The following is a 16,637-nucleotide window of genomic DNA, read 5'->3' on the forward strand; positions in this document are numbered from 1 at the left end:
AGCGGAGCCCTTATCTGTCTTAACGTTATTTCCTTCACTTTCTCTCTAATGTAATATTCATAATTTTAATCTGTCCTATAGAATATCAATGCTAAAAAATGATTAAGGATTTAGCAGGAATAGTTTTGAATATCATAGAACTCTTTGAACAATGTCTTTTATATTGGTGGTGAATTTCCTAGTGGTCTACTAAAGTAGAATACTTACATAAAAGAATTTTTCTGAGGCCTGCAAAGTTTACCTAACTTCTACCCACTGTAGGCTATTGTATAAAAATACATTAGAATCTGCTCATAGAGCATTTAGAAATAGACTTAATGTGATACACTTAAAATCTTTTAATACTTTCTTCAAGTACGTAGTATACATGAAGCTTGTCTTTAGTGCATCACTTCACACATACTAGTACTTATACAAATATGTAAATAAGACATTTTAACTTTTGTCTTCTAAGGGGTAAATGACTCCCTGCCCGAGGACTTGTTTCACAGAATCTTTTAAATGTCACTGCAGGCTTGGAACAAAACAGCACAGTTAAGGGAAAAGTACCTCTAAAATTCTCAGGGCAAAATGAGAAAAATCGAGTTCCGAGAGCTGCTACATCAAGAACAGACAGAATATGGCCCGGAGGTGTTATTCCTTACATTATAGGAGGCAACTTCACTGGTAAGATACTCCCCCACATGTCTATTGTGATAAAGAAATAATAATTATCATACAGCTAAAGGGGACATTTTTATAGAATATTAATCTATAAAATGTAGTATTAAACCAAACTTGAGATATGCTCCTCTCCCTCAGTTGTTCGTTTAGAATGTTTTGTAATTGAAAAATTTATTGAGTCTTGAGTTGTAAGAGTCTCAGGCACTGTCCTGGCTTTTAAACCATGTTTCAAATGTGTCCATTAAATCTGGAAGCTGGTTTCTCTTCAACGGACAGGAAACATGTATGTCCCGTTCCCAGGGCCCTGTCCACACATACTTGTAGAGATAGTAAGCTTGAACCCTCTGATTATAAGGTGAGTGTCCATCCTTAACAATGGCTCACTTGTGGCGCCCCAGGCTGGTGCGCTTTGGTGGATGATAGTGGTGGCGTCTGAACTGCTCGGCCAGACTGGGGACAGGGGAGTCCACGTGTGGCAGCCCTCTCCGGGGCAGACGCTGTTTGTTCATGTCATGCCATTCTTCCAGGCAGCCAGCGAGCCATGTTCAAGCAGGCCATGAGGCACTGGGAGAAGCACACATGCGTGACCTTCATTGAGAGAAGTGATGAAGAGAGTTACATTGTATTCACATACAGGCCTTGTGGGTGAGTAGAACCAAGGATGACTTACGTCAACTTAGAAGGGGAAAAAATCCACAGGCAGGATTCATTTCCTAATATATTCTAAGTAAATATATTCTTGGATCACTGACCTTCGTGCATGAATCTCAAGTGCATTCCTCCGTGACCCTGGCTGCTTTTCCTTGTGTTCTCGCGTGGCAGTGCCTGCGTCCCACGCGCCTGAGCTAGTGATTCTATTGTGCTTCCTCCACAAGCCATTAAGTTTCCCCTGGTGTTCACTCTGTCTTTTGGTTTCCGCTTCTGTGCTACGTCAGTGCCCTGGTCCATTCATGTCTTGGCCGTCTCACACCTGATCCATCCCAGCTGCTCTCCTGCGTTGCCTCACCAAGTCACTGCCACTAGAGTTACCTTCACAAAATGCCGGTCACAGCAAGAAACCACACTTTTATGAGATTCTTTTCTAGACTTGCTTCTTCCAGGATGATGATAAAAACTCTCTCCAAAGGGGGTTTGTACCATTTCACCCCCTTTGCCCATTACAACTCACCTGTAATTTGTGGAAACGCTGTATGAAATGTTGATAGCCATTTCTGTAGCAGTGTGCTGATGAACATTGCTACTATTCAACCGATGGAAAGGAATGGAGAAGAACAGGCTCCTCTAAACTTACTTTAAAAAAATAAATAAGTAAACTTACTTTAAGAAAGGAGCACCCATTTCACCCTTTTAAAAGCGACAATCACACACCAGTGTCTTGGAGCACATTTTGGGAAGTGCTAGTCTGAGGAGAAACTCCACATTCCTTGGTATAACATTTAAGGAATGCTGTGAACTTACCACAGCTTCCCTCGGAAGCTTCTTCGGCCGCCGCGTCTCTCCACAAGTCCCATCATCTAGCCAAGTTGCAGTAATAGCTGCTCTTGCAGCAATGCGGTACACTGTAAAAGGCTTCCGATTGGGGAAGTTTTCAAACTCTTCTTCCCTGTATTCATTGGAACTTACATTAACATATGTAAAGTCAGCTCGAATTTTGGTTTGCTTGCTTGCTAAGAATACTTGGCAGGGGGCAGGATGTGCTGTCTGCACTGCATCACATCAGGAGGCACAGGCGCCTGGACCTGCCAGGCATGGAACAGACTGGAACCTAAGAGGGAGGCAGGGAAGGTTGGGTGGGTGGGAAAAGGTAAACCAGTGAACTTGTATGCATATGTGCATAACTCATGGACACAGACAATAGTGTGGTGAAGGCCTGGCGTCAGGGACAGGGGCAGCCTAGAAGAGGTCAATGGAGCAGGGTGGGGGGGTTGGGGGGGGTGGGGAGGGCACATATTCCTGGTATAATACTTTCAACAATAAAGATTTTTTTCTTAAATGCATCAATAGATTCAAATGGTGACAGCCACATCCTGCCACCGTAAAAGTTCCCATCATTGCAAAATAGTGATTTTCCTATAGTGATTTTCCTAATGGTGTTCTTTTCTTATCCTTCCTACATTGATTAGCTCAAATTCTTCTATAAAGAGGAAGTTTCTCTAATCACTTATATCTATTTGGATGCCCTCTGGTGTACTTTATACAGGGAAATAAAAATAAATGCTTAATTTGTTTGGAGGAAATAGTTTTTGACCTAATGATGTTTTTTGTTGTTGTTGTTATTGTTTGTTTGTTTGTTTGTTTTGTGGGGGGAGTATATTTCATGAAATATGGCGGGGGAGGATTGTCATTTGGCTTTGTGCTATCATATTTTCCTAGATCATTTAACTTAAAACTGATGGATTTTATTTCGGCTCTGAGTGACATTAAGAAAAATGATACATTATTTATTTTCTATATATTTTTCGATAGCACCATAGTTTTTTAGTTATGACTTATTCAAGTGATGTTTTCTTTTAAGTTACTCTAATTTTAACTTGATGAGGTTTGGTTACTTTTGAAATGCTTCCTAGTTTTTATATCTATTTAATATTTAAAAGGTCTAAATCTGGACTGTCCTTCCTTCTGGTTATTTAATAGAAAAGGATGTAACTCAGCTTACATATTTCTAAACACATAATGTGTTCAGTCAGATCTTTCTTCTTTCCCACCCTTCAGTTTTGTAAAGCAAATACATCCAAAGCATGGATCACTTGTTATTTTATTGCTTAATTTCTGTTTGTAACAAATTCATACTCATTTTCTTTCATTCATTTGGCTCTTTTCAAAGTTTTACGTTTCACTTGTTTGATCCTGCTAAACTACTTTCCCCCATTCATTATCATTTCTTCATATTTTTGCTCGTGGTATGTTAGTCGCTTGGAATGCCTCTGCTTTCATTTTCCAACAGTGGGTATCCTTCACATATTTCATTCTCAGTCATTTCTGAGCTGCCCACAGAGGGGCTTTGCTTTATCCACAGCTCTCATGGTTACATTTCTGCTGTCCGTTCCCCTGTCGGCCATCATCAGTGATGAGGGCAGCTAGCTGATCTCCATGTCCCTCGACACCCAGCAACTGCTTTACAACTAGGGACCTAGAAAATACTGACCACTTACATGTTAGCTAAAGTACATTGTGTGTAACTCAAAATAAAAGAATGTAAGAATTGAAAGGGGTATTGAAGGAAAGTACTGTACAGCCTCAGAACTGATAACCGGAAGTTGGTACCGTTTCACCCCCTTTGCCCATTTCTCTCACCCCCAGCCCCTTCCTCTGGTAACTACCAATCTGTTCCCTGTATCTGTTGAGCTCTACTATGTTGAGCTGTATTCTAGGGGCCACAGATACAGCAGTGAACAAAGCTGTTAAATGGTGGGCCCACAGAGAGCTTACTCACATTCTAGGGTGAGGAAGCAGAAACACAGAAATAAGTGAAATATAAAGTGTATTAATGAACACTACCTTCTAGGACAAAAAGTAAAGCGATGTATGTAGGACAGAAGGGCATTTGAGCAAAGACCTGAAAGCCATGAGGAAGTGAGACGTCTGCATGTAGGGGAGAACAGAGTTCCTGCCAGAGGGAGTAGGCAGCCACAAGGCTGTGAGCGAGAGCGCGTCTACAGGCTCAGGGCCCAGCAGGGCCGCGTGGCTGAGCGGAGTGAGTGACGGGACAGCAGTAAGAGAGGAGATGGTAAGGCATTTGTGTGGGAAGATCATGTAGGATCTCAGAGTTTTTGTAAGTACTTTAGACTTTCCTCTAAGTAAAAGAAAGAGCCTGTATTAGTCAGCTGAGGCAATTTATAAATTTATAATAAATATGTCAGGGGTCATATTACCACATTTTTCTACTTTCACAGGACCATTGTAAAAGTCAATGTGAAATGTATTTTTGCTTCCCATATGGACCCCGTCTTATTTATTGGAGAGGGCTATGGGCTAAAGTACACTACAAAAGGTGTTTGACATTAAATAAATGGACCCTTCTTCTTGATTATCTCCCAGATTTTGATTTGCAAAGTAATTTCTTCTGTGATTGTGACCAGCAAAAATGACTCAGTGTGGTTAATTTAGTTACTACCTAATTATCAGATATTTCATTTTTTGTCACTATTGCTATATGGCAGCAAATATTTAAATCTCTCCAAAATCTGCACGTTTTGTGGGTTTTTTACATCTAATATTTTATTATTGGGTATGTACTAAATAACTATCTATGTGTGGATTACAACATACTATTGAAACAAAACTACCTGGGAGCAGAAACACAATTCCCTGCTTGTTTCTCTGCCAATTTTCTCTTTCTATTATTCATTTATTAAGTTTAATTAACTGTTATAATAGATTCATAAATAATGTCAAATTAATTCATGTAACTGGGAAGGTGTAGGTTAAAATATTTAGGCATTTAAATACCCAAAGAAACCATGAGAATGACAAATGTTTGTATTTATGAACAATCAAAATGACTATCAAATGTACTTACTCTGGAAATTGAAATTAGTGAAATTCTTTTTAATCATTTGGGCAATTAATTTTTGACAATTTTCTCTTCCAGTTTAATAAATTAGAAGAAGTGTTTGGTGTCTGATCCATCATGATTGCCAACTATTCAATGCCAATTATTTATTGCCCTCTATTGCTGTCTAGAAGGGTGGTCCTATAGATAAGCTATCCTATCTAATAAAAGAGAAAAATGGTAATTGGCGTACGACGATACCCTTTTCATTGGCTAATCAGGGCTATATGCAAATTAACTGCCAACTAAGATTGGCAGTTAACTGCCAACATAGGCGCAATGCTGGGAGGCGAAAGGGGAAGGAGGGAAGAAGCTGCCTGCCGCTGACTGCAATCGGAAACCCAGGCGGCAGCCAAGAGCCAGAGAACCAAGCTGCCTTTGCTCGGAGAAGCCAGGCCTCCTTTGCCGGCTTCTGTGATAAGAGAACCTGGCGGCCTTTGCCAGCCCTGGGCCAGTAATGGGAGAAGCTGGGTGGGGCAGGGAAGAGGCGGATGTCTGCCTGGCTTCTCAGATCACTGATCACCAGTGATGGGAGAACACCCAGAGGCGGGGCCAGAGGCCAGGCTGTATAGCTGCCTGGGGACACCATCTGGACCCCAGGGGCGACGCAGCCAGGCCCCAGAAGGAGACCCAGGGCCCGGGGCTGAGTTGCAGCTGTGGTACGCAATCCAGTGCCTGGGCTGAGGAGACCCAGAAGGAGACCCAGGCGCCGGGGCTGTTTTTGCCGCTGGGGCACGCAATCCGGTGCCCAGGCTGAGGAGACCCAGGGCCCGGGGCTGCGTCGCAGCTGGGGCACGCCATCCCGTCCGGGGGCGATACAGCCAGGCCCCAGAAGGAGACCCAGGCACCAGGGCTGTATCGCTGCTGGGGCACGTGATCCAGTACCTGGGCTGAGGCGACCCAGAAGGAGACCCAGGGGCCTCGCAAGAGGAGAGTCTCCATGGTCAGATGGCATGGTGTCGGGACAGGAATAAAGACCCGAGGTGACTCAGATGCCTGGCCGCAGGGTTAGACCAGCCAGCAGGGCCTTTCAGTTGGGACTGGGGTGGGGGTGGGGCGAGGGAGGCAAGCCGGAAATAGAGAACTACAACTCCCAGGAGGCTTAGCGGCCAGGGCCTGGGTGCCTGGCTGTGAAATCGGATGGGCTGTAGTTTCGCAAGCCACTTTAAACTAGAGGCTTGCAAGGTTGGAAGTTCTGCATCGGGAGCCAGGGAGAAATGGAGCTGGAAAAGAGAGAGGGGTCCATGGCAGCTGTGGGCTTTGAGGAGTTCTCAGCACCTCCAGGCTGGGAGCTGGCGCTGCCTCCGCTGAAGGTGGTCACATCCTGGAGAGCGAGCTTGAGACCGAAGTGGAGTTCGTGTCTGGGGGTCTGGGCAGCTCCAGCCTCCAGGAGCGAGACGAAGAGGAGGAGGCAGCCTGAGGCCAGCAAGGGCGGCGCCAACAGGAACTCAATCGCAGGAAGTACCAGGCGCTGGATCGGCGCTGCAGGGAGATTGAGCAGGCGAAGGAGCGGGTCCTGAACAGGCTCCATCAGATATAGAGGATAACATGGAGACTCCAGCAGGAGCGGAGGTTCCTCATGAAGGTGCTGGACTCCTACGGTGACAACTACCGGGCCAGCCAGTTCACCATCTTACTGGAGGACGAGGGCAGCCAGGGCAGAGACGCCCCCAACCCAGGCAACGCTGAGAACGAGCCTCCAGAGAAAGAGGGGCTGTCCCCGCCCAGGAGGACGCCAGTGCCCACAGAAGCCAGCAGCCCGGCCCCTGGGAGGGGCCCAGCAGTTGGAAGAGGCGGCGAGTGCCATAGGAAGGGCACTGGGCAGGAGTCCCGCTGACTCCGGAGCTGGCCCCCGTGCAGATAAAGGTGGAGGAAGACTTTGGCTTCTAAGCCCTCGAGGCTCTGGACTTAAGTTGGGTTTCTCGGGGGCCAGACAAGCTGCTGCCCTACCCCACCCTAGCCAGCTCCCCCTTTGACTGACCCCCCAATAAATGGACCCGATGCAAAAAAAAAAAAAAAGCTTATAGAGGCATGTTTATAGGATCAAATAGTATAAATATAGATGCAACAGGACAATAAAAAGAGAACCTGGCTATGATGATAACCTGAATGCTGCCTCTGTGTCATTCCTTCTTTGGGAACCCCTGGACCTGCTGGGGCTGGACCCCAACATTCCTCTTCTTATAAGGACTTCAGTGAGATGGGCTAAGGGTCCCACTGGAACTACCACAATTTAATGTAATCCCCTCTTTAAAGATCTTATCTCCATATACAGGTACATTCTGAGGTTCTGGGGATTAGGATTTTAACATACATTTTGTTGATTACCCAAATCAGCCCTTAACAACCAGCATGTTTCAGAAAGTAGATTCCTACAGGGTTATTTACCAAACATTCAGAAGTATTTTTAAAAGAGCTAAGCCCCTCGCCCACCGTGTGGGCCCCTCCCAGCGGAGAGCGAAGGCCTGGGTTCCGGGCACCGGAGGAAAACTGGTGCCAGCAGCCAGGGGAAGGGGCCCCCAAGGGGCCCCAGATTTCGAGAGGGCACAGGGTGGGCTGAGGGACCCACCCGAGTGCACAAATTTTTGTGCACCGGGCCTCTAGTTTTAATATAAATCCTAATGATCAAAGCTTTAAATATTATTTATGTAAATAATAAAGTTTTATATAATTGTAGTTACTATACTATATTATTATACCATTTAAAACTTATTTTAAAGTGGATATTCCTGTGTGCCCACCCTTACACGTGTGTACACTCATGAACTCTCATGCACATGCATGTGTGCACACATAGACACACATACAAATGAATAAATGGAACTTCTATATTTAAGGTAGGGAAACATCATTGAAGTCTATAAATACCAATAAGTTGAAGAAAACTTGCAGGAAGATACCCTGGATAGCTCAGGAGATTCTTTCAGAAGGTGAAATAGAATGTCACACTTAGGTAACTGCTGACCATTTGACACAATCTCATAACTCTCATAATTCTACCAGTTGTCAGTTTTTTCTCCCCAAGTGAACCATTAACCTTAGATAACTCACCTTCGAAACTAATTTTCCTCAATTGACTTCTTTTAAAAATTTCTTCTTAAAAAAGTTATTTTATAAGTAGGAAAAATGCTTCTTTTTTTTATTAACCAACATCTTTCATAAATAAATTTAATTTTGTTTTTCCTAAATAAACTTTGTTTTTATATTTAATACTGAAATATTAGATTATTGTCAGATACCAGTATTAACAAATTAATATAATAATGGATAGTGAGGATAAAAAATTATATTAGAAATAAATGTCAGTTAAGTCTTGCATTTAACTATATGTACAGTAACACATTAATCAACATTTGTATTTTATTTTCTAATTCATATTCTAAAAATGATTTAAGACATATGTCTAATATATGAGTTAGTATAAGAGAACTTCAAGTCATTTGTTTAGAGACTTTTGTTGTATAAAAATTAACCATGGTACTAGAAATTAGCCATAATCCTATCTAATAAAGAGGAAATATGCTAATTGACCCTCATGCTGTTGCAAAGATGGTGACGCCCACAGCCAATAAGGAGGGAATATGCTAATTGACTGCCACACCCTCAAAGATGGCAGCACCTACCGCCAATAAGGAAGGAATATGCTAATTGACTGCTCCACCCTCAAAGATGGTGGTATCCACAGCCAATAAGGAGGGAATATACTAATTGACTGCCACGCCCTCAAAGATGGTGCTGCCCACAGCCACAAGATGGCCGGCAGGGGAGGCCAGTTGGGTGAGACCGGGCCAGCAGGGGAGCAGTTAGTGGGTGATAAGGCTGGCAGGCAGAAGCAGTTAGGGCAGTGGTTCTCAACCTGTGGGTCACGACCCCTTTGGCAGTCGAATGACCCTTTCACAGGGGTCGCCTAAGACCATCCTGCATAACAGATATTTACATTACGATTCATAACAGTAGCAACATTACAGTTATGAAGTAGCAACAAAAATAATTTTATGGTTGGGTAACAACATGAGGAACTGTATTTCAAGGGCCAGAAGGTTGAGAACCACTGAGTTAGGGGCAATCAGGCAGGCAGGCAGGCGAGCAGTTGGGAGCCAGCAGTCGCAGATTATGAGAGGGATGTCTGACTGCCGGTTTAGGCTCAATCCCAGGATCAGGCCTAAACTGGCAGTTGGACATCCCTTGATGGGTCCCAGATTGGAGAGGGTGCAGGCTGGGCTGACACCCCCCCCCACCCCTACGCCATACACACGTGCACGAATTTCATGCACCGGGCCTCTAATTATTAATAAAAGGTTATTCTGCCTCTGACTGTGTTGGACTTTATAGTTCATCACAATTCTTAGCAAAAGTTGACCATATTTCAATTCATCCAGCATTGCCCTTTCCACCACCATCTACTCTTTCTTCTTTATTCCAGATGCTGCTCTTATGTAGGTCGGCGGGGTAATGGACCTCAGGCAATCTCCATTGGCAAGAACTGTGATAAATTTGGAATTGTTGTTCATGAACTGGGCCATGTGATAGGCTTTTGGCATGAACACACGCGACCAGATCGAGATAACCATGTAACCATCATAAGAGAAAACATCCAGCCAGGTGAGAATTGGGGTTCAGGGTGACTGAGTTTCCTTTGGTTGTGTTTGTACTTTTTATCATTTAACTTCTTAACAAATGTAAACTGTGTTTTTGTTTTGTTTTTTATATGATAGAATTAATATTAATACTTCACCTAAGTAAAAAATACCCATGCTGATGTTCTATTTTCTTCAGAATAAATGATCTTATGTTTTTTTAGGCTTGCTTCCCCCCCCCCCCCCAGCTCTTTTATTTCTAAATTTCTTTTATTTAGCTCTTTTATTTCTAAATTTCTGTGTTTTCCAAAACTGGGTGTAGGTTATTAAACCATAAATATTATTAAAGATTTTAAAGCATTTTATATACTTAGCTCTATATTTATGTTGTATGGATTTAGGAAGAGTCTGGAGTTTACTGCCAAATGTGCTGCTACCATAGGAATCTATATTATATCAGGGACAACTTCTGGAGAAATTCCAGTGAAATGAGTCATCCCAGGATAGTCTAGTTTCCTTGAGATTTTTCTTAAACCTAGCTGCCCGAAAGACAAATATTTAAGAATGTTTTCAGCAGTTGAAATATAATACATAATTTAAATTTAATTTTCTCTGACAGTTGATGTGTGTACAGCTTTTTGTTTGTTTTAATTCTCATAACTTCATAAACATCCATACATTTCAATTATCAAAAGAAAAATCTTAATGCTTGGAATTGTCTTATGAGATAGTATGTATTTCGAGTGTAAACAAAGTAAAAAATGTGTCTTTTTAAACTTATTCATGGCCAGTTTCAATTACAATGATGAAATTCTTTAGAATTCCCAGTAATTACCAGCATTGATCTATTTATTTACTCCTCACATATTTGGTGACAATTATTTCTTGAGGCACTAGTAGATGTTGGAAATGCTGATGAAAAACACAGAGCTTAGTATATAGTATACAAATGATTGCAAGCGAGTGAGAAAGGTACCAATTGTCGTGTTGAGAATACCATGGAGTCCAAGCAAGGTGTGACAAGATGTACTTTGGAGAGTCAAGGGGATGTCACAAAGAAACCAAAACTTGTAAGTGAAGTAGAAGTGTTCTAAGTGCACAGAAGAAGGATGGAGTTTCTAAGCTGAAGAAACATCATGATCAAAGATGCAAATACAGAAAATGGAATCATTTTACCTGCCTGTTGTGGCTGCATGGGAAGTTACACGTGGGAAATTAGTTGGTAATTACCCAGGAAGGTTCGATCGCAGGGATCATCTACTAGTATCTAAAGCTAGGGAACTTAGATTTATACTTTGAGTCCTAGAGAATAATTGAAAGTTTGAAAGCCGATTGGGTTCAGATTTAAAAAAGAAAAAATAATTCTCTCATTTTGGAGATCATTAACTGAAATTGGGAAAATAGATGTGGGGAAGATGAACCTGAAGTCAGGGAAACTCATTAGACAAGTAAGTAGTTTATGATATAGCTAAGGCCTCAATTAAGTAGCTCAGGTCAAGAGAAATAAAAGGGAATAATCTTTCAAAATATTTTAAGAGGAGCATCATCATGCGAGGAGACCTCTTCAAGGTTTTATTTTTAGGCGACAGAATGAATAGTGGCACCATCAAATGAAATAAGAAATATGGACAAGGCAACACTTTTGAGAGGGAGAAAAACAAATGATGATTTTATTGAGCATATCCTGGAATTTGAGAAGCCTTTGGGTGATCCAAGTTGAGATTTTTAGTAGACAAAGGGAAGATGAGTCTAAACTTTCAGATATATATCTATGATAGAAATTTGATAGGGAATCTGACTGTATGGAAACGCTGAAGGGAAAAGAAAATGATTGAGGATAGAAAATGGGAACATCAATATTTAAAGCAACATTTTGTGTATATATGAAACCTATCTGATCCTGTTAACCAATGCCAGCCCAATAAATGAAAATAAATAAGTAAGTAAAGAAACAAATACATAAATAAGTAAATGAAGTAACATTTCGTAGAAAATTTCCCACAAAACTAAGAAGGTTTGGTCTAAGAGGCAGAAAATTAATGGATTGTGAAGCCTCAGAGAATAGATCATTTGAAGATTGATGAAATAATCTATAGTGTTGAATATCAAAGACAAGTAAAGAAATGTATACTCCCAAAATAGAAGACTAATGCCTAAGCCAGCTATCAAGGTTCATATTATACTTTATATCTTTAGGTGAGAAATAAAAAGGAAATAATATTTCTGAAAATTATTTCAATTACCAATTAAATGAGAAGTTATCTGTTCACCTTAGTTATTAAATTTCCTCTATTATGCAGACAAAACTTATAAAGGAAATAACTTTCAAGAATGATGTTTACTCTTAAAATAAGACTCTGTTTCAATGTAAATATGTACCTGAAACAAGCAAGAAATGTATAAATAGTATGTAATGTATAATACTTAACACAGTGTTAAGCAAATATGACTATGGTATTCGTACTTTTGTTGACTCTATATTCAGGCCAGTAGAAAACATAATTTATTAAGTGAGATTTCCTGAGTATTTGGAACTATTAGTAGTGCAATTCTAGTATGTAAGAATTCATATTGGAGATTAATCCTCAAAAAATTTATGACTTGCTTTGGCTCCGAAACTTAAGTGTTATTCAAGGGCAATGTCTAATAAGTGCAGACTTTAGCTTGGCATTTATATGCAAAATTAGTGACTATGATAAGAGGCAAATTGATATAAGGATTGATTGCTTTAATCCATTTTAGAATATGCGTTCAAGACGGCTTATTCTTTTGAAGCATATTCCTCCTAATCAAAAATGCTCTACAGTTGGAACTTGGAGTAGATTAATCAAAGAGATTCTTATTCTAATTTTGAAAAAAAAATTTGTTTTACCTGTAGTAACAAAATCACATAGCTAAAGTTCGTCATTTTGTAGGTACTTAGAAACATTGTTTTTATATTTTTTTCAGTGTCTCATAGAAAGAATATAAAGCAAATAGGAAGATAATTTTTCTGTCTTGGCAACTTTAGTTATAAGAGAAAGGTGGGAAAGTTATTAAGTAAGATGTAACTTTTTATAATCATTTCTGCAGTACTGAAAAAAAAACATTTAAAATTTTAAAGAAACAAATATGAGAATGCAGAAGAGTATACATAGAAAACAGACCCAAAGTATCCTTTTGATAATCCACTCTTTTTCCAAAATTAACTTATTAATGGAATTCAGTATTACACTTTCAATGTGATATTAAGTAAGACAGCAACACTGAATGGATACTTTTACACAATGTGGGTGTTAGCATGTAATTACAGTATGCATGAAGATTAGCCACTTTGTAAAGAGAAGGTGCAGGCATAGGAGTAGCTCTTCTCTTCTCTGCCTGGTAGAAAGCTTCTGAAATGTTCTTTGTGCCTGCCTCTTAGGTCAAGAGTACAACTTTCTGAAGATGGAGCCTGGAGAAGTGAACTCCCTGGGAGAAAGATATGATTTTGACAGTATCATGCACTATGCCAGGAACACCTTCTCAAGGTTGGAGTCTCAGGTTATACCTTTTGACTTTTAATTCCTTTCCTCTGTGTGGCTTCTCACAAAGCTATGTCTAGCATTAGAACTAGAAGCATTTTCAAACATTCCTGCCATAAAATACAAAAATACTTGATTGGTATTTATAGCCAACACCAGACATTTGGAATTTTTTAAACATATTTTTACATTTGCTATCAGCAAACAGATGATTTTACTACTTTCTTTGTGATGTGGATGCCTTTTCCTGCTTTTTCTTGCCTAATTGCTCTGGCTAGGACTTCCAATACCGTGTTGAATAGAGGTGATGTGAGCAATTAGGCTTGCCTTATTCCTGATCTTGAATGCAAAGCTTTCAGTTTTCAACCATTAAATATGATGACCCTATAGGCTTTCATCTATGGTCTTTCTGATGCTGAGGTACTTTCCTTCTGTCCCTAGTTTGCTGAGTGTGTATTTTTTTTTTATCATGAAAGCATATTGACTTCTGTAAAATGCTTTTTCTGCATCAATTAGATGAACATATGGTATTTGTTGTTCATTCTATTCATGTACGTAATTGAAGTTTTATAGTTTCTTCTATTCTTGACCCACAGAGTCTATAAAACTTTTAGTTGTTTTCATGAATATAGCCCATCAGCAGATTTAGGTACTTACTTGTGGGAAGGATGGGCTAAAGATAAGGGGCTTTTATATGCATGCATAGTTTGTAACATAGATTTTTGCTTAACTGGGGCTGCCCATTTTCCATTAGTAAAGAATTGTAAAATTTTATGAAGCTTATTTAAAAGCATAGCTAATTTACTCTTCCATTGTAGCTAAAACAAATGAAGGTTAGTAATTGAAGCCCTCAATGATCTGTCTCTAGTCCATTGATAGTGCCTTACTGAAGGTGTTTAGGAAGAGTCTGCATTGCTTAAGGGCCTGTGTCAAGAAGATAGTTAAGTCCCTGACCACAAAGAAGGAGCAAAAGAATGGTAACTGGCCCCCCACCCAATGAAAGGGAGGTTACCTCAGTGGACAGAATGAGTCAAAGTTCATCACTCGATTGCCTGAGTTTGAATACATACAATTTAAGATGGCCTGGTACTTTTAAAGCAGAATCTCTTTTGAAAACTGGAAAAAAAAAAACAAAAAACCTTTTCAGGCTACAAATCTGTTTTCAGAAATTGAAAATAGTGAATTATTAGTTCTGAATACTGCAGAAATTATAACATTTCATTAATTTGGACTTACCTAGTTAATAATCTGTTGATTCATGCAACATAGTTGAATAATGGCTTTTTTCAATGCTGTCTTGTGCCTCAACTTCCCCTTCAATTGCACTGGCCTCGCTGGAGTTGCATCCTATTCAGTATGTTTAAGCTCTCACTTTTTTTTTTTAATAAATCTTTATTGTTCAGATTATTACAGTTGTTCCTCTTTTTCCCCCCCATAACTCCCTTCCACCCAGTTCCCACCACACCCTCTGCCCTTACCCACCCCCACTGTCCTCATCCATAGGTGCACGATTTTTGTCTAGTCTCTTCCCCCAAATCCCACACCCCTTTTGCCCCGAGAATTGTCAGTCCACTCCCTTTCAATGCCCCTGATGCTATTATATTCACCAGTTTACTCTGTTCATCAGATTTTTTATTCACTTGATTTTTAGATTCACTTGTTGATAGATATGTAATTGTTGTTCATAATTTTTATCTTTACCTTTTTTCTTCTTCTTCCTCTTCTTAAAGAATACCTTTCAGCATTTCATATAACACTGGTTTGGTGGTGATGAGCTCCTTTAGCTTTTTCTTATCAGTAAAGCTCTTTTTCTGACCTTCAATTCTGAATGATAGCTTTGCTGGATAAAGTAATCTTGGTTGTAGGTTCTTGCTATTCATCACTTTTAATATTTCTTGCCACTCCCTTCTGGCCTGCAAAGTTTCTGTTGAGAAATCAACTGACAGTCGTATGGGTATTCCCTTGTAGGTAACTGAGTTTCTTTCTCTTGCTGTTTTTAAGATTCTCTCTTTGTCTTTTGCTCTTGGCATTTTAATTATGATGTATCTTGGTGTGGTCCTCTTTGGATTCCTTTTGTTTGGGGTTCTCTGCACTTCCTGGACTTGTAAATCTATTTCTTTCATGAGGTGGGGAAGTTTTCTGTCATTATTTCTTCAAAGAGGTTTTTTAATATCTTGCTCTCTCTCTTCTTCTGGCACCCCTATAATTCGGATGTTGGTACACTTGAAGTTGTGCCAGAGACTCCTTCCACTATCTTGATATTTTTGGATTCTTTCTTCTTTTTGCTTTTCCGGTAGGGTATTTTTTGCTTCTTCATATTTCAAATCTTTGACTTGATTCTTGGGATCCTCTTGTCTGCTGTTGGATCTCTGTATATTATTCTTTATTTCAGTCAGTGTATACTTAATTTCTAGTTGGTCCTTTTTTATATCCTTGAGGGTCTCACTAAATTTATCAGCGGTTTCTAGAAATTTCTTGAAAAAGCTTATAACCGTGGTTTTGAACTCTATATCCAGTCATTTTCTTTCCTCCATTTCTGTCATTTGTGATCTTTTTCTTTGTCTCCGCATTTTGGCTGCTTCCCTGTATTGATAGAGTGGCTTTGTGTGCTAGGTGTCCTATAGGACCCAGTGGCTCAGCCTCCCTAATTACCTGAGGTGGACACTCTTGGTGCACCCCTTTGTGGGCTGTGTGCACAGTCTTGTTGTAGTTAAGCCTTGATTGTTGTTGGTATCACTGGGAGGAATTGACCTCCAGGCCAATTGGCTGTGAGAATCAGCTGTGTCTACAGTGGGAGAACTTCTGTGCTGAAGACACCCTTCTGGAGCAAGACTTGCTTCAGTGGGGCTTTGGTGCTCATTGAGTCTTCCCCCTGAGTGTGTCCCTTATGGATCTGAGGAGTTGTAATCTGGATGGTCCCACTCTGACCACTGGGTACACGGGCTCTTGGATCTCTAAGGAGGTGCTAGTTTAGCCTCTGCCTGAGGCTACCCAGCAGGAGCTATGGAGAGATCTGCAGATTCCTCTTCCTTGTTTGGGGTTTGGAGGTGATCAGATGAGGCCCAGCTGTGAAGCAATGCAAGCTGCTGTGGGGCCTTGAGCCTTCTTTTGGATGTTCTGGTTCTCTCTGACCCAGCTGCAGTTTGTTAGGTAATTTTAGATCTCAAAGGGCCAGCCCATTCATATGTAAAAGCCTCTGCTTGCAGCTTGGGTGGGTCGGAGTCTCAGGGAATCAACAGAGTGGAGCAAACAGCTATGACTGGTCCTCAGTCCTGCCCTAAGAGGCCCTCAGGTCTCAGTGTCTCGCGGTAATCTCTGCAAGCACCTCCGAGAAAGTCGAGT

General features: G+C 40.7%; 1 protein-coding gene across 3 annotated transcripts in view; it reads left to right on the forward strand.

The window, feature by feature from the left end:
- The window catches only part of TLL1 (tolloid like 1), a 170,855-nt gene that overhangs the window by 79,971 nt on the left and 74,247 nt on the right, over positions 1 to 16,637 (forward strand). For all 3 annotated transcript variants that reach the window (XM_059697778.1, XM_059697779.1, XM_059697780.1), the window contains 4 exons: positions 514 to 666; positions 1,191 to 1,308; positions 9,639 to 9,817; positions 13,196 to 13,301. In XM_059697778.1, the coding sequence (XP_059553761.1) occupies positions 514 to 666; positions 1,191 to 1,308; positions 9,639 to 9,817; positions 13,196 to 13,301 (556 nt within the window). The remainder of the gene's footprint in view (positions 1 to 513; positions 667 to 1,190; positions 1,309 to 9,638; positions 9,818 to 13,195; positions 13,302 to 16,637) is intronic.

The sequence above is a fragment of the Myotis daubentonii genome, chromosome 5 (assembly GCF_963259705.1).
Source record: "Myotis daubentonii chromosome 5, mMyoDau2.1, whole genome shotgun sequence".
Classification (NCBI taxonomy): Eukaryota; Metazoa; Chordata; class Mammalia; order Chiroptera; family Vespertilionidae; genus Myotis; species Myotis daubentonii.